Below are 22988 nucleotides of genomic sequence, written 5' to 3' on the forward strand. Positions count from 1 at the left end.
GCTATCAATGACTAGCATTGGTTTTAGCTGCCAAGTTGTCAATGTAACGCGCCAAGTCTTAAATTTACGCCTGATATGTAAAAAGAAAAAGGGATGCAGTGCTTTGCTACTGACTGCCAGCACTACGACAAATAGATAAGGTCAGGAAAAAGTTTTAATTAAGAAAAAGACAGCGAGAAAGGGTGAAGTAGGTCAGTTATGCTAACTTGACTATGATAATTTGACATGTAGATGTGTTGTGGAATTCTCTGTGTTTCGGTTCAGTAAAAAAAAGGGATCTAAACACACAACTCTGACAGATCATCAGTAGGTGTTTAAATTAGCTAATCAACTGCTGCTGGGTTAGCTTAGCTAATAGCAGCGGCGGCTAATCTACAACAGCGATCAATTATTAATAATCAGAAAATAAACATCAAATCTAAAAAGATAAAATTGTAACAGACTGAATGTTTTGTTCTTTGTGTGGGAAATATTAGATTGTTTCTTTTTGGTGTTGAATCCTGAAACTTAAAGTGGTGTTGTCATCAGTTGCTATGGAAACGAGTCTGCGTGTAGCATACCAGACACACAGCGCGAGAAAAAAGTAGCTTTGAGTTGCTCTTCAACAGTTTTCCTGTTATTTCAACACTATAACAATAGTAAGTATGTCTCCAGGCTTCATTTAGTTAACTGGATCGCCCTACGTCGGCAGCACGGCTATGATTAAAGAATCGTCCTTTTTCCCTCCAGCGTTGTGCGGATGGATGTAGACAATAACATGCAGGCGATCCATATTATATTCCTCTTGTCTTTTTAATCAGGCTGCTGTATTCTACAGGTGTTGTTGACCTCCAATAATTTGTTCATGGCAATCCTGTTTCATTTTATAGATCATTTTTGGGAGCTGCCGCTCTTCACACTTCGGACTGTGTGAGTTTTCACAGAGTCATGAACTTTCACATGTGAAGTCCGGACTTCTCCCCTGCAAATCTTCACAGAGCGTGTAATTCAGAGATATCTGAAATACCAACAGGAGAGTGAGAAGCAGCACACAGACCAACTGATAGCAGCAGGAAATAGATGATTTTTGTGGAAGATAACTCGCTCAGCTTGATACCAAGTAAACTGCTGTTTTCTTCCTGGGTGTAAATGCGTCTACTCTTTGTCACGGAAAACTGGTTTTCATGTAAATGTTTTACTTTCCTTCCACTGGATAATTGTCAAATTAATTCTGAGCTGAAAGAATAGTGGGAGAAAAATGGCACTGTTGCAGACAGAAAAGTGGTGCTTCTGACAAATTCAAACAAAAGAAAAGACATTTTGTACAGTCTCATCCAAAAATTTAAATTTTAAAACCACCAAGTGTAACCCTTATTACAAACCCAATCTCCCTACTTCAAAGGACATTTATCTATGAAGAGTTTCATATCAGAGACTCAGGAATATTGTATTTTGCTCTAAAGTGTCAGCCATGATGGATTATTTGAGATATATTTAAGAACTGGTACAAACTGTCCGATGATAGCGGCTCATGCTGCTGCTGACATCCATGAAACGTTCTGAATAATTGATGCTGTGAGCTCTTTGCAATAAAAACACGACAGTATCAATATCTGTTGGTGACATTAATAAATGGTTTGACATTCAGTCTAAACGCTGAAGCACTTATTAAATGCACCAGTAGTGTTTCTGTGAGACCGGGCTTGGGTTAGGAATTGCTGTTGGGGCTTTTTGTTGTTGCTTCTTAGGATTCGCTGAAATACAGAGCGCGACAAGAGATCTGTCCTCCGAACAGCCATTAATGTTTTCAAAAACTCTGAAGAATCTGAATTAATATGAGTTACAACACCTAATTTTTTCTCTTTGAAATCAATAAAGTATTATTGAATTTGACTGAATTTTTGTTGTGGCTTGTCTGTTTTTGTCAAGTTGAGGCTTTTTGTTGTTGTGTTGCAGCTTTTTGGTGCAGCGTTCTGTCCTTTTGGTGTTGTGTTGCGTCCTTTTGGTGTTGCGTTCTGTCTTTTTGGTGTTGAGTTGCGACCTTTTGGTGTTGAGTTGCAGCTTTTTAGTGCTGCGTTCTGTCTTTTTGGTGCTGCGTTCTGTCCTTTTGGTGTTGCGCTGCGGCTTTGTTATTGCGTTCTGTCTTTTTAGTGCTGAGTTGCGGCCTTTTGGTGCTGCGTTGCGGCCTTTTGTTGTTGCGTTCTGTCTTTTTGGTGTTGTGTTACAGCCTTTTGGTGCTGTGTTGCGGCTTTGCTATTGCGTTCTGTCTTTTTAGTGCTGAGTTGCGGCCTTTTGGTGTTGCGTTGCATCCTTTTGTTGTTGTGTTGCGGTTTTTGTTTTTGCATTGGAGCTTTTTGGTGTTGAAATGGGGCTTTTCTGGTTTGGCTTTTGCTGTTGCATTGGGGCTTTTGCATTTTGTCAGCCCGTCTGGGCCACTGTAATAATAAACGTACAGGAAGATGAGAAGAAAACAAAAGGATTGTGGACTTTGGGTGATGTAGGAATAAGCTATTTCCATTCTGGGAGAGAAAAAGAGGAGGTGGCGTAGGACTATAAATACTGGAGTGCTCATTTCGACGACACAGACAGCAAACACGAAGGGAACTATTTGTTCCCATTTCTTCTTCATATGTTTGAGTTATTTATTTTTCTTTGTTTGCACAGATCTACTACAACACTCTTAAACATCTCAGGTTTGACACGAATTCCTGCAACGCTGAAGCTACTGTTTCTGAAAAATATAGATGTCATGAAAATATTAGCATTACTATGAGCAGAAATTCATCTTTGACCAAAAACACCTGAGTGAAAATGAATGCCTTGCTTGTATTTTCTCATTTGATCCAATTTAGATGACGTACTGCAGCTAAAGTTAGCTCTGAGGCAGAAGAAAATTCATCTCAGCCAGCAGCTATTCAGGCAGGAAAAATGGAGGAATATGTGCTGAGAAGGGATGGATATGTTACGACACCTTGGTCGCCTGCGTACGCTGATAATGCTTCAGATGATCAACTGATAGTGTCACTAATATCTAGTCTACATTCAACAAAGTGTTTTTAAAAGTTATTTGAACTGTTTTGTCTTTTCCAGGGTATGGTGATCATACAATATGCAGCTTAGAAATGTCTCAATTATGAACACACACGCATCATTCTGCTAATATTGGTTAAAACCCTCTATGGACATTTTTTTTTTACCCAAATTCAAGTTATATGGATTGGATCAGAGCCAGCTGGGTCCGTTGGTGATGTATTACAACTGTCAAAATAAATTGGCTAATTATGTAATCATGATTACTACTGATTAATCAAAAACAAGCTCCAATTGTGACTGAAACTCCGGAAAAAAAATACAGGAATAATACTGTGTGCTGCTGTTTAGTTTTTATAAAATTTTGTAAAATATTGTCACACAAACATCGCCATGCTGTTCACGCTGCAATGCATTCTGGGTAAATGATGTCAAATAGTCCAACTGCGCTAGCTTCATCCAGCTAAGACAGTGATAAGTAATGTCTTTAAGTCTTTTTAATTTGAACCGGAGCGAATTGAAATCGATGGGAACGTAGAAATCAGAAGAGGTGAGGAGGAGGAGCAAACGGAGGAAGAGGACAGAGTTGGCCGTAGCAGCTGGTGTTTGCTGCTGCTGATGCTGCCTTGAGCTTCATAAAAGAAACAATGAATAACACTTTCCTCTGGTCGGACTGTGTGATCCAGTAAGTAGTTCTATCGCTGTGTGTCCGGTCCGGTAGCAGCTGTTTAGGGTTCGATCTCTCGGTCCGCATGTAAATGGGGCAGCAGTAGTCTCTTCAGTACTACTGGTGCAGAGCTCTGTTAGCGTTTGAAAGAGCTTCTGTCTGATGTTTCGCCCAATGGCAGCAAGATTTAGGCGCTTTGTGGATAAAAACTATTTGCACAACATTTATTTTTAGCTCATTAAGGTAACGATCACCTGTTAAGAGTCTTTGTCAGTTTTGCTCCTGCAAATGACTCAAAGTCTTCTGGAGAGAAATGTTGAGAGTACTTGGGAAGTCGTGTTTGGATCCAGCTCTTTCTCACTGCACTCTTCTTTTTTTCCAGATTCACCTCACTGTTCTGTTTTTATTTTTTATTTAAATACAGCCAATAGTAACACAGTGTGGCATCATCTAATATCACACCAGTCAAACGTAATATGATGAACAACTTCGGTAAAGTTAGCCTTCCTGTGCTTACTCTATAGATTCCAGTACAGATTGGACCCATCGGGTGAAAAAATGGTGACCTCCATAACAAAAGATGTACATTTTTGAAGTAACTATGAGTTTAGCTGTATCACAAACAGCAATTTTTTAGTTGATAGGAAAATTACAACACATTCAGGCTGATGTGTTCAGCTAATCTTGGATCCCTTTAAAATGAAGACCTGATCAGTTTTAGTCTTCTCATTGACGTATTTACCGGACACTCTGAGGTTTCAGCGCCAGCGGGCGGATTGCCTTTAATTGAGCATGCTGGTCCGCCCTGGCGGCGTTCAGGCTGCTGCTGAGCTCCGGCTTGATGTCTGGTTTGTTAATATTGTTATCACGTCTGTAATAAAAGGAGTTTTTTTACTACAGGATATTCAAGGTGATTTAGCTTCCTGTAATTATAGATCTTGATGAAGGGCTGTCAGTGAGCTGCCATTACTTCACACCAGGTGTTATGAACTCAAGAGTTTTAAAACCGGTTGGATTTTTAACACTGGCTACATTGTTAATAAAGTGTTATACCATGACATGCAGTTTCCTGAGCAGGACTTTGATAAGAACAAGGCGATACGTGCGTCAGCTCTTACACAAGACTTAGAAAGCGTGTCTGCAAGGAACACAGATTTTAATGTTCCAGATTATTATCTGCTGTCCTGCTAATTATACAATCCACATAACAGCCCGGAGCTGTTTCACAAACTTGCTAATCCGAGGAAGTTTTTTTTTTCCTGTCAGAAAACTTCGAGGATTTTCCTGCCTCTGATTCCAAGTTTTGTCCGTTTAAGTGCGAGTGCCTTCTTATTTAAAGAAATGCTCTTTGCCTGCGTTCATGTGCCAATGACAAATTATTCCAGCTGAATGAACTCTAAAAATATATCTAATGAACAAAACATCTCCTCCGACACCATGTGATGTTGCTGCGTGACATCTTAACATGTTTAATTTGCTTCCCTTTGTGTTATGTAAATTTGTTTGACTGACAAGTGCAATTAAGGCAGAGTTATGGCAGTCTGTGCATGCAGCTGACTTGTTGGTGAACTTAGAAAAAGCGACTGACAATGCAGTTTCTCCTAGAGAGTTTCTGTGAAACTTTCTCCCAACGCCTCACATATATTCTGCATGTCAGCCGCTGTCGTTTCTTATTCCTGACATCTAATTCCTGTAAGATAATAAGAGATGCAAACAAAAGAGCTTCTGGCTATCAGAGTGGCAAATTCTTATATTTTCTTCTTTATTACAACCTCAAAGCAACACACCAACAAATAGATTATAGATCAACTGTGTTTACCGTCAACTTTTAAAACCCAGAATGTATTGGTCCACTAATGTGGGATTTTATCTCCGAATAAATCTAGTGGTTGTGTGAAGGCCTGAGGGGTTTGTGGGAGAACATTAGATGAAGACTAAAGAAATCTGGGAGAAAGTTGTGAAGTTTAACTCAAGGTTTGGTTGGAAGAGAATATCCCAATGTGGCTGGTGTTTTTAGTCATTTACAAATTCAAAAAGTGTGGATTTTATGCTTTCCAATGATGTCAAACACATGGATATCAAACATTTCCATGTGTTTTTAGGACTATTTGTGATTTAGAAGCATAAAAAAAGAAAAACTTGAAAACAAAAATCCTCTTGTATTAAATATAAAAATTATCCACCCATTTCTACCAATTGCATTTAAATAATTTAATAATTTGGTAACACTTTATTAGATGGGGTGTGCATAACACTGACATGACACTGTAATAAACATGAAATAACGTGTTATGAACATGAATGTCTGTGACTGTTGTCTTGAAGTGTCATTCGGAAAAATAATGATACTCTAATGCAAAGTTGGCACTTTTAACGGACTTGCAATACAACTTTGCATTAAAAGTGTCATTATTTACCGAATGACACTCCATGACAACTGTCAGACATTCATAAAGATTTGCTTGTGTTCATAACATTTGTTATTTCATGTTTATGACAGTGTCATGTCAGTCTTATGCACACCCCACCAAATAAAGTGGTACCAATCATTTTTAATTAAATAAGAATAACAATAGCTGACATGTGAGCAGAGCATCATAACCAAACAAAGAACAGTTCTCACTGACAGACAGGAGTCCTACCTTTGACAGTTCAGATCTGTTGAAAAGAATGAATCTCTAGCAAACGACACATCAAAACTCTCAGCAGGTGATACTTAACTGGACCAACATTAGATGTTAGCTGAATTTACAATATTTACTTATTGTCAGACAAAGGAAAGTGTAATATGTGAGTTTTACAGATACTCTATCCGACTAGCAGTCACAGAGTGGATAATGTGATCTGATATAATGCACAACTTGTTCCTTTGGTTTGTTTGCAATTTGGGGCAAATTGTGTTTGTATTATTTCTGACAAACAGAACAAAACTTTATAGCTTCTGGGTCTTCAGGGTGTTTCATTCTTCACCAACTGCAGCCCTCCTTGGGGCTATAAAAGGGATTTTTGTAATGCTACTGACATGACAGCAGCTCATTAGCAAACTACTGTTTTGGGACAGAAATATGTGCATTTTATATAACATGAACACATTTAAACTCAGTTCAAGTAAAGGTTAGGTTATTTTTAAGGATGGTGACTCAAACCAACTGTTAGCTTTCTAGATGAAAAACTGCAGAACCGTTGGCCTCCTACTTGCCCCTCTGTGACTTAAACTGTGAATTAAAAATGACTCAAAATGCTTTTGGGTCAAGACGTTTCCGATGTTCGGTCTATATTTAGGTGTCCTAAGAAGACCGCTATTACTTTGACATCAGTCTTAAGGTTTTACAGATGAGGTCGTAAAATGATTTTGTCCTCAACGAGTTCGAAAATGGTACCGATTCCAGGCTGTCATTCATTAAACACGAGTTTATAAAAAAGCTAAGCACAATCTGTGATTCAGGAGGTTATAAAATCACCTTTGGAAGCAATAAGTGTCAGGAATAGTTTTCTGCCTGGCTTCACTGGTCGCTCAGATCAGTTTGCAGAAATCTCAACCTTATTAGCACGATTGGTTCAATTTATTGGTTTTTTCTCTTGTAGACAATTCCACTCAATTCTCATCTTTCTTCAGTTCTACATCTGGGATTTCTCCCATTGAGTTCAATTTCTCTTGTTAAATTTCATATGAACAGAAAACAAAGTTGTAAACGATTGACGTCCATTTTCTGTGCTTTCTTAGAATCTGATTCTGCATTTTGTTACAGTTTAGCAATTTCAGAAAAGGAGGTGCGGGTCGTGTTGGATTCAAAATATTCAGCAAATAAAGTCAGAGCAAGAGGAATGGTTGACATTTTATTGCTGGCAAAGATGTTTACAATACACCCAATTTCCGGTAAGCTTCATAGCGTCGAGCTGTCGCTTTTCATGGCCAGACATTAGCGAATCTATATCAGATCCGATTGTTTCGAACTTTGACACCAACACCAACCAACACCATGAAGTCTTCTGACCAACAGGAGGAAAATTGCTGCAAGTGAACACAACAACTGAGATGCTCAAGTGAGGGTTTGAACCAACAACCCACTAGGCAAACCCCTACCATTGTTTCTTAAAGGGGCGGTATCACATACTTTTTTGGCATGTAGTGCCATTTTATAGCACAGTCAAATAACTATGTTACCTTCAGTAGTAATAAAAATGCTGTATATATCAAATATGAATGAAAATAAAACTGATCTGGTCTTAAAATTGGGTCTCTGTCTCTTTAAAAAGTCCCACTCCTTCTGAAACTCTACCTTCAGGAAGTCATCACAACATGGCTCCTGTTAACCCTTTAACAACGTTTTCACCAGCGATGCACTGAGAAGTAGCTCGTATGATGAGCTCAGATGAAGCGTAGGTCCACAGGCTGTTTGCTAACTGCTGCTGGCTAGTCTGAAGGAGCCGAGTCTAGGAGTCACGGAGGAGGAAGCTTTGAAAGCTTGGAAACTGCAACACCATCAAGGAGGAAGAGGTTAGTCCATGAAGGTGGAGCTAGGTCCACTCAGGTGTTTTGAACAGCTGATTGGTTGCCATGGAGATCAAAGCATTTCTCATAGAATCAAAACAACACTCCAGGTGTGTGTTTGATGAAGGAATAACATTATAACATGATGTAAAGCTCAATAAAGTCGATTTAACACAACACTGCCCCTTTAAAGCCACAAAAAATGTAACAACTAATGAGCTTGATTGCCAGGAAGTTGATGGATAATCGATTAGCTGGTTCAGATTCCTGTAAATCTTCTGTTGCATAAACTGAAACATTTGTTACAGATCTCCAGCCTGAGTGGAGATCTGTTCACAGCTGAGTGAACAAAGGCCACACAGGTCAATTGTGATTGTGAGAACTGAACTCTGACCCTTTGGTGTATTTTCTGGAACATCCAAGTCTTGGAAGATGGGCAGCTTCCTTAGATGTTTTCAAATTGTGAATAATCTCTCACTTTAAAAAAACATCACACATTTTGGAAATGCAGCTTTTAGCACCTGTTCCAAATGGGCAGCAACTGTTGCTATTGTCTCTCCATTCTGGCAGCAAACAACTGTATGCTGCTGAATAGCAATCAGCAAAGAAAATCTGTTTTAATAGAGGATGTTGTGCAGCTTTTCCTTAATAAGTGGAATCTTTTGTGCTTGTTTTTTTACTTAGTTATATTTCAGTTTTAAAAAAGTGATACAACAGAAATGGAGCATACTATCTTTTTGTCATTACTCTGAAACAAGTTTTTAGTTTTTACTTTTGCATTAACAAAATTTGAGAAGCTGGGAACCTCTAAACATTTATGAAAGATTCAATTTCACACAGAATACAAAGTGGGGTTTTAATAATGTTTTTGCTTTTGTACAGTTTGCAGAATAAAGTCCAGACTTTATGCTGCCTTTGTGTGTCATTGAAATACATGAAGCAGAAAGCTGAACAGGAAGTTCAAAGAAAACAAGAACAAGAAAACCCAGTGATATTTCTGGAAGTGCAAACCTCTTTTTTACATGCACGCACGCACGCACGCACACACAAACACACACACACACACACACACACATCCAAAGGAGAAAGAAAAGTACACGTGGTAAGATTAAACCTGGATAGCAAAAAAGACATTCCAAAAAGCACAGAGTTCTTTTTTCACTGGAAAAATCTAAAAAAAAATTAAAAAAAGAAAAAAGAAAATGAAATAATGTATTAGCTTTTTCAGTGCAGATTGAACCCTTCTTTAAATCCACACAGGCTGAAATATTTCCAGATTATTTACTCTAATTTTAGTTTACCTAAATGCTTTTTGCAGCCACATATATGTGTGTGGGAAGAATCACAATTACCACAGTCCAGAATGTCATTTATTCAAATGCACATAAATTTCCATTTTCTGTTGTTTTATTGCATCTTTTAATATGTGTTGAACCTTTTATAGTTACTTATACAACTAAAATACATTTATATCTGTGCTCTTTCATGGAGAAAATGTTAAATATGCAGAATCGTGCGCATTAAACGAGTGTCTTGTGATTGAAGCACTACAAAAACCATGGTTACCCAGTGGGGGGCATTGACGAATCAAAATGTTGAAAAACCAGCTGGGTTCACGCTGCTCTTTCTCTAAAAACATCTCAGTGAGAAAGTTTTATCTACTTGTCATATTATTACTGCAAGCAGGTGTCCTATTATCACCACTTATTTACGGCTGTTTCTTTAACAAGCTGCTGGTTTGACAGTTTACTTCTGATCAGAGATGAAAAGTTGAGCTGTTAAATAAGCAGAATTGTGTAAAACCCACTGTTTGAGCTTTAAATCATGTTATAATATTTCCTGTAGTGTTTTTTTTTTATTCCTTCATGCAAATTTGAGAAATCCTTTAATCTCCATGGCATCCATTCAGCTGTGCAAAACACCTGGGTGGGCCTAGCCCCGCCTTCAAGGATAGAGCCCCTCCTCATAGCTGCAGTTTTCTAGCTTCTGCCTAACAGAGCGACTCCTTCAGACTAGCCAGAAGCAATTAGCAAACCTGGTGGAACTGTGCATCAGCTGAGCTCATCATGTGAGCTACTTCTCAGTGAAACGCTGGTAAAAATGTTGTTAAATGGTTAATAAAGGAGCAACGTTGCGATGATTTCCTGAGGGTGGAGTTTTTAAAGGGACAGAGACCCAATTTCTAGGATTTTAGCATTTTCTGAAGGCAACAGTTACTTGATTGTGCTATAAATTTGCACTATGTGCCTGGAAAGTACATAATACTGTCCCTTTAACTTACTGCTGGTACAATAAAGGACATTTCTATTCTGTATGTTGTCCATAGTGTTTCATGGCCTTAAGTGTTTCCTGGGTAAGTCATAATTCCTCAGACCATGCAACCTTCTTCAACTGTTTCATTGTCTGGTTTTAATGGCAACATGTCCAATGTTGGTGCTTTGGATAGTGGACATCTTGACTGGTCTGTGGCAGTATAACCCCCTACATACACCAAACAGTTTCATTTTCAGACAACAGATTGAACTCTGTTCTGTGAGTTTTTGAAAGTTTTTAATATTGACCTCTCTGCTGTGTTCCTTTGTTTTCATGATTCCGTTTGTTTTCTGATATTCTCCAACAAACATTCCCAGAACATCTGGATTTGTATCCATACTGCTGCTCAACCATACAATCTTTGCAACATCGGTTTTTTAAATATTAACATCCCCAAAAGAACAAGGTCTGTCAGAAAAATGTGGGGCTATAAAGTGACAAAATGTTGGAAAAAGTTCAAGTGGTAGCAGCTCTTCTGCAGGGCGCCGTCTGCTTCCCCATTCTTTGAGGAAAGCAGATTATCTTGCAGCGAGGAGCTGCACTCTCCTCTGTTTTTCCTCTTCAGATGTTGGAGACACCAGCCACCTCAGTGACCCCTGAAGCGTGCTATTACCATGTCAGAGAGCGCACGGCCCCTCAAGCTGACACTTCACCACGGCGCACAGGAATCGGCCGGTTAATACACCCGTCACAATCATGTCACGCTCTTTGTTTAACACTATGCCGGGAAAGTAACAGAGAAATAAACCGTCACCATTTTCTAAAATATGTTTTTCTCTCCGCTTCCCCATCTGCTGCTGTTGTTTCGTCAAGTGGACTCACACAATCGATACGTCTCGAACAGGATGTCTATGCAGTCCCGTTTGTCGGAAACTGACAAGCGTCGGATCAAAATCCGAGAACGGGAGCAATTTCAGGAAGAAAGCATCTCTGTTTGCTTTGGCGGAGTTTGTTTCAGGTTGTAATTAAAAGTTTGGTGTACACCACCTAATACATCTTTGCCACATTTCCAGGATTCTCAGGTAGCCCAACCATTCCTATTAATCATGGATGGCGTCTGCTCTTTTATATTAATGCGCTGAAATATCATCAGTTACCCTGCGGTGATTGATGCAGCAGATTGTCTCCATATTCCCCGTCACCACAGCTGTGCAGAATACCAAATGAAAGGGAGATCTCCTCTCACACATGCCACTGTATTAATGGAGTTTCTGCTCTCAATGACAAGCAGTGATAAGAACATTAGAACATTAAAACTGAATATTTTGTTTCTACTTGTGTCTTTATCTCTGTGTGCAGGGTGAATCTCTTGTGTCTTTCCAGGTTAGCTGCTGACTTCTGAGATTTTTGCCCTTTTCCTCCTGCCAACCTGCTGGAAACAACCTCATTAAGCAGGTCAAAACATTTCTCAAGTGAGCTAAAAGCTGGTCTACTCAAAATCAAATTTTGACTTTTGGCTTTGTGTGTTTTTTAAGCTTTGGTCTCAAACTGATGATGTTTTCAAGAAAATGGTCAAAATGGACCAAATTTATTCACCATTTTTCTGGTCATAGCGTCCACGCAAATGTTTCAAGACAAACCAACTCGTACACAAATACACAGATCAGAGCATTTCAGTGATAGCTATTTGTATCTTGTTCCTGTCAAACTGTACATAAATCTGGTTACAATAAAGCAGCAGTAAAAGGAAATACTTATAACACTTTCACGCTCTTAAAAATCTTGTAAATTAATGCAAAACTTTAATAAAATAGTCACATTCGTCTCTTTTTGAATGTAATCAACAGACTGAGTGCTACTATGGACTAAAGTAGAGGGTTTAAAGTGATCCAAGATTAGTTGAACACCTTGGCTTAAGTATGTTGTAATTTTCCTATTAGAATTGCTATTTATACCAATTACTTGAAAAATGTATGTTTTTTGTTATATTTCTCACCCATGGAGGGCGCCATTTCTTCAGCCGATGGGTTGAGGCGTTTTGGTCCATTCTGTACTGGAATTTGCAGAGTCAACGCAAGAAGGCTAACTTTACCTGACTTGTTATTTATCATATTATGTTTAGCTGGTGTAATTTCAGATAATGCCACACAGTGTCACTGTTGGCTGTAATAAAAACAAATGGTGAGGAGAATCTGGATTTTTTTCCACAAGAAAAAAAAGGAGAGTGCATAAAACCAGAGTTGAACACAACTTCCAAAGGAAGTAAATTTGTGCCCTCAACATTTCTCTCCAGAAGACTTTGAGTCCTTTGTAGGAGCAAAATTTACAAAGGCTCTAACACAGGGGTGGCCTTGAGGGCCGGTCTCCTGCAACTTTTAGATGTGTCTCAACTTCAACACACCTGAGTCAAATAATGAGGTCATTAGCAGGACTCTGGAGAACCTGACTGCACTGAGGAGGTGATTCAGCTGCTGGATTCAAATGTGTTGGACCAGGGAGACATCTAAGAGTTGCAGGACACCAGCCCTCGAGGACAAGGATTGCCCACCCCTGCTCTAATAGGTGATCATTACCTCGATGAACTAAAAATAAATGCTGTGCTGACAGTTTTATCCACAAGGCACCTAAACCCCACTGCCCCTGGAGCAAGAAACACTGGGCGAAACATCAGATTGACGGCACTAAAAGATCTTTCATATGCTAACAGAGCCCTGAAAAGACTTTAATCATCACTGTTTTGGTTGGACCAAGCTGGAGTGGTCAGACCTCTAGACTTCATTTAAACAGAATGCATTGCAGCATGAACATAGCAACGATCGCGTGACAATATTTTATTATAATATACAAAAATAAGCAGCCTACAGTGTTACTGTACTGTTTTTACATCTAAAATAAATATTTGTCAAATAAAGTCTATTGTTACAACTAATCATGGATTCTTTTAAAGCTTTTTATTTTAACAGAATGGTGAACTCCAGAGAAAACACACGTAGGTTCTTTAAAAGTCCCTTGACAAGGAAAATACTAATTAATTCATAAAGCCAAATCTCCACTGAAGCCACTTTAAGGATCTAGACTTGTGCAGTGATCGTAAGTAGCAGTATGTGGAAGGTATTAGGCTGAAGTCAGGAGCTGCTGACATCACAAAGTGAGATCTGGACACTGGACTACACCTTAAACAGCCTCAGGACTAAATTGTACGTCGCCTGGATCGTCACATATTGATGCATGTGGCAGGAAAAAGCCCCATGTGGTTCAACTGTTACAGGTAAAGATCATACAAAGGGACAAGTGTCAGAGCGCCACTGTTGTCAAATTAGCTACTCTGTCGCTATGTTTAGCAACTTTTGATGCTTTTTTTAAAAAGAAAAAAGTAAGTAGCGACAAAAATAGTGAGTTTTCTGTTTTATTGGAGATTTTGAGATTTCATCTGTTCAGTGTCACATTGTTCAAACCTTTAATGTGACTTAAACTAAGGGTTCACTTTGATTTAATTAAAGTTTGAAATTCAGTTGGTCAATTGAAGTAGGCAGGAGATAATATTATCCACGCTAACAATCAGATTCAGGCACCAAACAATGCTTCCCTCCCTCATTGTTAGATCTGTGGCCTGGTTCTCTACTCAAGCACAAGCTGATGCGTCTGCCGTGTCTTCTTGTCGACTACAGCCACTCAGAGCTGCTTTTGTGCTCATTGAGAACTCCTGATCCTTTCAGAGTTTAAGATGAAATTTCTTTGAAAACCTTGAGGTAAGAAAACAATCCCAGAAGGCATTGGGTTTACTACAACTAAATACGCAACACAAGAGTGTGATTAACCATTTCATGCATGAATTATGATCATTTATGTCAGAATTGTTTTCCAATTTTTCTTTTTATTTTCTTAAGGCATCAATTGTAATTTTCTCCAAATACAAAGTTGTTGTTTGAAAAATACATCAGTACTATTGTTCTTTAGGGGTTATCTGATGTCAAAATATTGTTTTTATCAGCAAGAGTCTATAGCAGAAGGAGGGACCGGGTCGGTTGGCATGCTTTTTGGTCTGTTGGCCATATTGGATTTAACAAAAATAATTTCTTGCATTTGCAGCTGATGGCCAGTAGTTGATAGTGTGTTTTATGATACATTAGTGTCCACTTCAGTGGTCTGTGTGCATACAGAACATAAAAATCCACAAGAAGCACAAGAAAATGTCTTTTCGACAGCTGCCCACTGTAGTGACCACTATGCATGAAAGGGTTAAAGCTAGTAGGGTTGTAAGGTAAACCCTACTAGGTGGTGGAAGACTTTGTTTACTTTGACTGTACAGTTTCTATAGAACTAGAGCAGCAGGACTTGACTGCAACAAAAGCACAACAGTAAACAACGAAGTTGCAAAACCACATTTAAATGTGCAAATTCATCAGGTTTGTTTATGCTCGCAATATGTTTCCCAGAGGATCTTCTCAACTTGACAGATCTGTGTTTATTCTCTGCTTGCGCCTCCGTGTCCTTTATGCTCTTCACATTATTTTGCAGTCGTGTCTCAGGATGAGACGACATGAAAAGAAGCAAAGCGGGAGTAAGACTTGACGGTTTTGAGGTTTTTATACATGCAGCATAATTGCAGACATTTTTATGCTGAAAGCAAGACAAACAGTTTCAGTTTTATTCAGCCGGCATTGATCCACGTAGCAGATGTTTCTTAAAGGAATCCGATGTTTATTTCCACTTGAGAGAGGTAAACGTCCTAGTCAAAGGTGTTGGAAGACCTCAGTGACTAAACTCTTCCAATTTCACGTGCCTCTAATGGCTCAGCTTTTTTCTCCGATTCGTCATACGGCCATCTGCTGTTGCATGACCAAACCAATGTTTTTAGCTTTTTTTTTCTCGTCTGTCTCTCCACTAAAAAAAAAAAAAAAAACACTTTAAACTAGATTTGCATAAACCGGCAACAGTCACGATTCTACCATCTGTGACGCTGTTGTCAAAAAATAATGCAGCAGATTGTGAACTGCAGCACTCGTTCTAGTTAAGTCAAATGTTGCTGCAACTTTGACAGACGAGAGAACGTTATTTTAGTCCTCATACCTTTCAGAGATCTGATTTTTTAACACTTTCAGTGCCTTTAGCTACTGTGGCTTTCCCCCACAGTCCAAAACCATAACTAAGTTTATTGGTTTCTCCTCTGTAGCTGCGTTTCCATTCATCGTATTATTACGCAATTTGACATTTAGACAATAAATTTGCTTAATGGAAACACACCAATTTTGAAAAACGTGTTGCTCTTACACTAACAGAGTTGTGTGTTTTTTAGCTGCATTGAAATTGGTTTATTTCCTAAAACTGCAATGGAAACGATTGTTTCGCATCACGAGTTGCATGATCAACAACCAGAAGTCGCCGTTGGTGCAAACCACGAAGACGACGACGACAGGAAGTGGTAGGAGGTTCCTGGTGCTGCTTTTTTTTTATGATTTATCACGTGAACAAACTTATTTATGAGTGACTTCAATTGTGTTTCTGATTTTATGGAAACACCACAATTGCAAAATTGTGTTTTATTGAGAAAGTTTGCAATGGAAACTTGTGTTGCCCTGTGGTGGATGGACGCCATGTGCCACCAATTAACCACTGAAGACAGGAAACAATGGATGCTTCACTGTTTATTTGACCTAATTTCTACATATCTTCTACTGGTGGCCTCACATTTGATCCAAAATGTATTGGTACACGGTGAAGTTCTGGTTCAACCCAATGACAGAAACGTTCCCACTTCGTCCTATTCATTCATGAGTCTGAAATGAAATCATCCCCTAAAATCTTCATTTTTATTGCTGTTATTTCTGCCTACTAAAACCTAAAATATTTAAGTGTGACAAAAAGCAGGAACCCTAAATCTGAAAGATAAATCCTAAAATGAAAATGAGGTGTTCTTTCCTTTGCTGTCACCATTGTGACAATAGGATGAAATTTTCAGAGAGGCATTTCTGCCAACAGGATCTTCAACCACTTTCCTGAAATAACACCAGTCTCTGCTTTGTTGCATGTGAATTGTGTTGCACAGGTCTGCAAACTGATACTTTGGCTTGCAGCCCATCTTTTCATGCTGTGTGACAAAAATTGTTGGCAAACACCATTACCAGGCAAACTCATCAACTCTGCGCCGAGGCAGCTCAATTTTCTCTGTACAAACTTGTGTTTTTTTGCAGCACCCTGTGTGGAAAGCGTTTTCATACAAATTCACAGGTGTGTGTGCAAAACATGACTTGGACACAATGCATGTGAAGCATTGCTTTGAGCTTGCAAGTAAAAGGATGAAAGAAGAGGATCATGTTTTCACAAATTCTGCAGCTTAAAGCAACAGAAAGAGTTTATTATCAACCTACTTTATAGTTTCTACTGTTCTTCACCTCTTATTTAAAAGGGTTTAGTTCTGAAGATGTCTTTCAGATGGCAGAGTTAAAGAAGTATTTTGGATGAGAGGTAAAATTTGTCCCACTGAAGGACATTTTCAAGATGTGAGAAGCTAAAGTAACCCTAAAGATGCAAAACAATAAATAACTTTTAAAAAGATATAGCATATACCAGAAAGCACTTCAGCAAACTTTCTGAAACTGATCTCAGTTTTAGCTTCCACATTTTGGTATTCAGGTCTCACTTTTAAACGTGTGGAGTGAATCTTTAATTGTGTTGATAGAGGGAGCTTTGATCAATCTGTGGGGTCAATGTCGCGTTGGAAGACAAACCGACAACTAAACCCTGTTCTGCTGCTAATTGCTTCAAGCTTTACATCTGTGTTTATGTATTTGAGATGCAGATTCATCCAACGTGACTTACAAATTAGTGTTAGGGGTTAGCAGAGGAGGGTAGAGTAACCAAAAATTATACTCAAGTAAGAGTAAAAAAGTGTTTGGTAAAAAGTTACTGAACTGGTCAAATTATCAGTCATTGGGCTCAAAGGGTTAAAAAGTACAAGTCATGTCATTTGCTGTCCAAGTTATCTTATGGTTCCTATTGGAAAATGGTACCAGCCACTCGGTTACAGTGTCGACACCAGAAAATACACTGCTGCCTGCTGCAGACACTGAAGTACAATTAGATTATTCTGCATTGAGGAGATTAACAGATTGAGATTTATGATCTATTTGTGCTGTTTTGGCATCTCGATGACATCGGACTGAGATGAGCATAAAAAACCGAATCAAACGGCAAGTCGAAGCACAGACGCCTTGCAATACGGCTTCAACCGTTTTAATCTGTTTGTGAAGGTAGAAAATTGTTTTTGGGGACCTGGACTCCGTCCTTTAGTTGTAAAACATGCCTGAATCGAATCACTGAATCAGTTCCCCAGCATGTAGCCACGCTCCGCTGCGTCCTGCTAACGGCCGTATTATTTGATTCAGGTGAAACACGGATCTCTGAAAGCTGCAGGACACTTGAGGCCCTCCAGGCCTGCAGCCGACACCTGTGCAAAAACCAGTGCCACCACGTTTCACCGCGACAACACTGTTGCCACGGCTACAGGCCTCTTCCTGCGTTCTCCAAACATAAGGGATGTCTCTAATTCCCTAAGACGTTGAGTTTTGAGTCATCAGACGAAAGGGAACGTACCTCTACCTGAGGTTTGATCCAACCTTTTGGTTCAATCCTCTGCAGAGTTTTAGTTTGACACGATAACTGCCAACTTGGTTAGGCCATTCATTAGCGTCTTAGCTGTTGTTCCTGGGTCTTCAGAGACGTTTGTCTTCCTACCTCTGCCAGCTGTCAGTTGATGCTTCTTCTCCAGTTCTCTTTAAATCGCTTTAATAACTCCATCCAGTCTTTTCTTGCTTTGCATTTTTCTGTATTGTTTTTAGCTTTACGCTTTCTTCTCTTTTGACAGTTTCAGTTTTATCTTGATTTCAGAAGCCTTGACCATTATGAAGTAAAAACAGCTAATGGTGCTTTAATCCGGTGCTTTGTGCTGCTGCTCAGTAAAAAGGAAAGTTCTTAAGGAGGGTAATGATTTCGACCCGGGTTGTTTTGGGGTTTCATAGCATAATTGCAACTCTGTGTGCAAACTGAAACGACGCAAGCCTCCAAAACAAACCAAGGAGATGTGTGAGCAAGTCTGACTGAACTCAGGAAATGAATACATAAAGCAGGTTTTCATATGAAGCAGATACATTTGAGCTCATGTATGTGTGTGTGTGTGTGTGTGTGTGTGTGTGTGTATATATATATATATATATATATATATGTACTTTACAAAAGAATAGTACAAGTAGTGTTTGTAAAGTGACAGAAATAAACACCAAATTTGTGTTATTTCAACTTTCATAATAGAAAGAAATGGGGGTCAGTTTTCAAAGTCATTTTTTATCATATTATTCACAAATGTTCCAGCTCCAAAGATAAATATTTGATTATCAAGGTAAATATTTGCTTACAAACTAAATATTTAGCTGGCTAAGAAATACAAGAAATACTTTTAGCTACTACTAAGCTAGTTAGCCTGCTTAATATTTAGCTTTCTAACTAAATTTTTTTTTCCAAACTACAAATATAAATAAATTAAATATATTTAATGTGGAGCTAAATATCTAGTTTTAAGATATACAGTTCATTTAGCTTAGCCACCTTAATATTTAGCTTGCTAACTAAACATTTAGTTATATTTAGCTTGGAGCTAAATATTTAGTTTATAGATATACATTTAGCATCGCCAGCTTAATATTTAAATCTCTAACTAAACATTTAGTTTGGTGTTAAATGTCTAATTTTGACATTTAGCTCCAAATAAATACATATATAAATATTTAAATACTTATGTATTTATTTATAAATACATAAATAAATATTTAGCTACCATCATGCTAGTTTGCCTGTTTTAGTTTGAAACTACATAAATAAATAATTAGTTTAGCCAGATTAATATTTAGGTGGTTGACTAAACAGTTAGTTTGGAGCCAAATGTCTAATTTGTAAACTACAGTTTATATTTTATTTAGTTTATAAAATAAATGTGTAGTGTGTGAAAATTAGCTTGCTAATATTTTATTAGCTTCCTAATATTAAAATGGATCTTATGACCCAAATTATTGCTGTTAATTTTTGACTAACTTTGCCAACAACACACCATATAAGTGTAGTTTTACTAAGATTTATAAATAAGTAAAATGCTAATTTATTTAAATGAAAATAAGCTTTTAAAAACATAATTAAGCTGCTAATTAAACGGACAGATCCTCTTCAGTCATGACTTAAAACAGGGAACCATTATCTCCATCTTATACACAAACACACCAGGCTGCAACATAAATGTGAACATAATACGTTGAAGTGTTTTCTCTCATTAACGTTCAATGATGATACGTCATCTGATCGCTAATAATAGTCCCACAACAGTGTAGGAAGAAAGTACGGAGGCGAGACTGATTGAGTTTTCTTTAAATCACGCTTTTCTCATTCAACCTAATGAACCAGGGCTCACACTGCCAGGCTAATCACCAACAACTGCAACTTTACTGGCGAAAGAAAAGAAAGAAAAAGGCTGGAACTGTCCATTTTTACTTGTAAACAAATCTGGATCAAAAAGAAAAAAACATTTGGCCCCAATAAAAATAAGTTGCTGGAGAGGAGACTCTTCTTCTGAATGAGGAATATTGTGGTAAAGCAATCATCGTTTTAATTATCTAAGACTTTCCGGCTTTATTTCAAAAGATGCTTGAAGAAATCGGAGGCCATCTGTTCATAAGTGGAAGTTGTAGTGAAGTTACCTTTCAAGAGCATAATGAGTCTCAGAGGAACTTCACATCAACCGAGTAATTGCTCCAAAAGCATTTGGTTTATTCACAACTAATTAAAATCACATCTAAAGTTTGAGAACAGATATCTTCAGAGAGTGAAATATTTATGTAGATATTTAGCTTAATATTTAGCTGGCTAACTAAACATTTAGCTTGAAACCACATAGATATGTAGATATTTAGCTGGGAGCTAAACATGTAGTTTGAACATATACATTTAGCTTATAGCTAAACATATTCTCCATTTTTCATGTCATGACAGCCAGAAGCCTAATAATTTTAAAACCTTTCTGTAATTTAATAGCATTCAAGTCTTTCCACCTTTTCCATCTTATAAATATACGCTAGTAGAAGTCGTTTTTTTATATTTAGCTGATTATTTCATTTAGACTTTGCACCAGTGGCACCTGAGTGAAGCTGGCCTTCCACCTTCTTCAAATCAGACAAAAATGGTGTCAAATGTTTCCTACCAAAATTTTTGTTTGTGCTGCTTTGGATTTAAAGATATTAATAAAATTTTAAAGGTAATTTTGATTTTGTAATAGTATGGGAGCTGGTTGACCTTTCATGACCTCTGGAAACATGTATTAATATCTAAAATGAAAATTTTTGCTGCACAAAAATTTGACACCATTTTGTTTAGTTTGAAGAAGGTGGGGAGGCCAATTTCACTCAGGTGGAACGGTCGCCATCACAGGTAAAAATCAGAACAATATAGTCTTCATCAGTTATTTTAATTTAACCCCATATGTACAAAAAGAAAAACAAGGTATATTCCTTACACCTTAGGAATATTTAAATCTCACAGTCTGAGGAGCAAGTTGCTGTTGAAAATGGAAACCTAGTGTCTCAGATGTACTTGTATAAATGAAGGTGAAATATATATATATATATATATAGCTCTGGAAAAAGAGTTAAGAGACTACTGCAGTGAAAACCTCCTGGTTATTCCACCAAATATTGATTTCTGAGTTAAATCATTGATATTATTAGAAAAGAACCAGAAAAGCCTGAAAACTGTAAAAGTGACCAGAAACCATCCATCCAGTTCTTGTTTTGGTGGAAAGGTCACCGGTTCGTTACGGGTCAACAGAGAAACACAAAACAAACAAATGACAAAAAAAATCTACAAGAATATTCTATATTTATCTACTGCAGCAAAAACTTGTTGACCCTGAAAATATTCGAGATATTTTACTTTGTGAAAGTACAGAGTTAGGCCATAAATATTATGAAAACACAAGTAAATTATTTCTATTTCTTACTTTTTTCACTATTTTTAAAGCAGACTTTATCAACTCTTCTCCAGGCTTTTTGAAGATCCTTTAAATTATTTCTCTTCAGTTCAAGATCTATGTTTTTAAATATATAACGTTATATCTCAGATTGTTTCCTTTGTTTTCTAAAAAGGCAATGCTGCCTCTTCTTGGATAAACAGGGAGATGTAAACAGTCACTGTAGAGTTCATCTTTTACAAAAAAAACTCCTTTTAGTGATAAAAATTAAACGCCGAAGTGAAAATTCACAGGTATGGATTTTATCTGGTGTGAGGAACCTGAAGGATCTGCAGAAACTCTGAAAATATAAATTCAGCCCTTTTGGTTTGTTCTGATTAATTGATATGACCAATGTGTGCAGCTGATTTTTATTGACCCTGTGCAGAAAATGCCAATTATTCCCAGGTTTTTCCCCGGGATGCTCCATGTGAACCCACCTCTCGCCTAATGGCCGCTGGAAACGGACACTGGCGCGTGAAGCGTTTGCACCTTTTTACAACACAATTATTCACTAATAAGCAAAAATCCAGCATTTCAGTTTGACATTTTATCCCGTCTTTGCCTCCAAATGAAAGCTGCTCCTCTTTGCGCTCTGCTTTTCTTTGTATGTCTTCCTGCGTTTTAAATACTCCCCCTGATGATCGCGTAATGAGTGGCGGCGCTCCGCCTTCCTCTCACTTCCCCGCTGCAGCCGCGCACAGTCATCATGTCATCACCGACTCTCCTCCCAGCGGGCGGCTGGTAAGTATCAGTGAACAGTTTCAATTTGATTCACTCCGCTGCAGAAAACACACAAAGCCTCCCTATGTATGTGTGTGTGTGTGTGTGTGTGTGTGTAGGTGGGTGATTATGTGGGTGTGTGTCCGCTTTCCGTGCCTGTATTTGGGAGGATTTAGGGCATCTCCTCAATCCTAATCCATTTGCTCACACTCGCACAGACGCTGAGGAAGAGCCGGCTGAGCAGCAGCGTGTCAGTGCTGCATCTTTTTTTTTTTTGTGCTTCATGTTGCTGCTCTGCATCAGCCAAACGCCGCCATGGAAACTCTTGTCAAAGCCACGTTAAGAAAACACTCTAGCTGGAAGAAAAAAAATCTTTTTCTTCTTGTTCCCCAAACACAATCTGTGCTGCAGAGGGTTATGCTGGAACGCCATGGTAACCGGCTAAAAAACAACAAGAACAAACGAGGAGAGGAGAGGAATGCATGACCAGCACATACGTCTCAGGCGTCGTGCAATGAAACCTTTTCGGTTAGACTGTTGCTCTGCGCGCTGCATGCTGCTGAACACCCTAATGAATGCTGCTGCCTGTTCCCCAGAGAAAGCGCCCACTGTTCGGAGGACGAGGCAAGGTGCTGCTGGCTGGCTCTTTAATACCCGCCACCGAACACGGAGCCTCCACAAAGCTATCTCTGAGGGATTAATCCACTTCAAAAACCAATTAATAGGAGGCACAGGTTTAAAGTGATGCAAGCAAACAGCCAAGAGGCAAACAAGACAGTTTCTCTCTGCTGCTTCTTGTG

The 22988-nt window shown here is 38.4% G+C and overlaps 1 protein-coding gene across 1 annotated transcript in view; it reads right to left on the reverse strand.

Moving 5' to 3' along the window:
• lrrtm4l1 (leucine rich repeat transmembrane neuronal 4 like 1) overlaps positions 1-12433 on the reverse strand; it is a 118666-nt gene extending 106233 nt beyond the window's left edge. Inside the window, exons 1-2 of the mRNA XM_088011355.1 lie at positions 12418-12433; positions 11304-11354 (exon numbers count right to left, since the gene is read on the reverse strand). Coding sequence (XP_087867481.1) covers positions 11304-11354; positions 12418-12433 — 67 coding nt within the window. The remainder of the gene's footprint in view (positions 1-11303; positions 11355-12417) is intronic.
• Positions 12434-22988: the final 10555 nt, after the last annotated feature.

The sequence above is a fragment of the Poecilia mexicana genome, unplaced genomic scaffold, assembly GCF_051168715.1.
Source record: "Poecilia mexicana isolate PSO_F unplaced genomic scaffold, ASM5116871v1 scaffold_12, whole genome shotgun sequence".
In the NCBI taxonomy this organism is placed as follows: domain Eukaryota; kingdom Metazoa; phylum Chordata; class Actinopteri; order Cyprinodontiformes; family Poeciliidae; genus Poecilia; species Poecilia mexicana.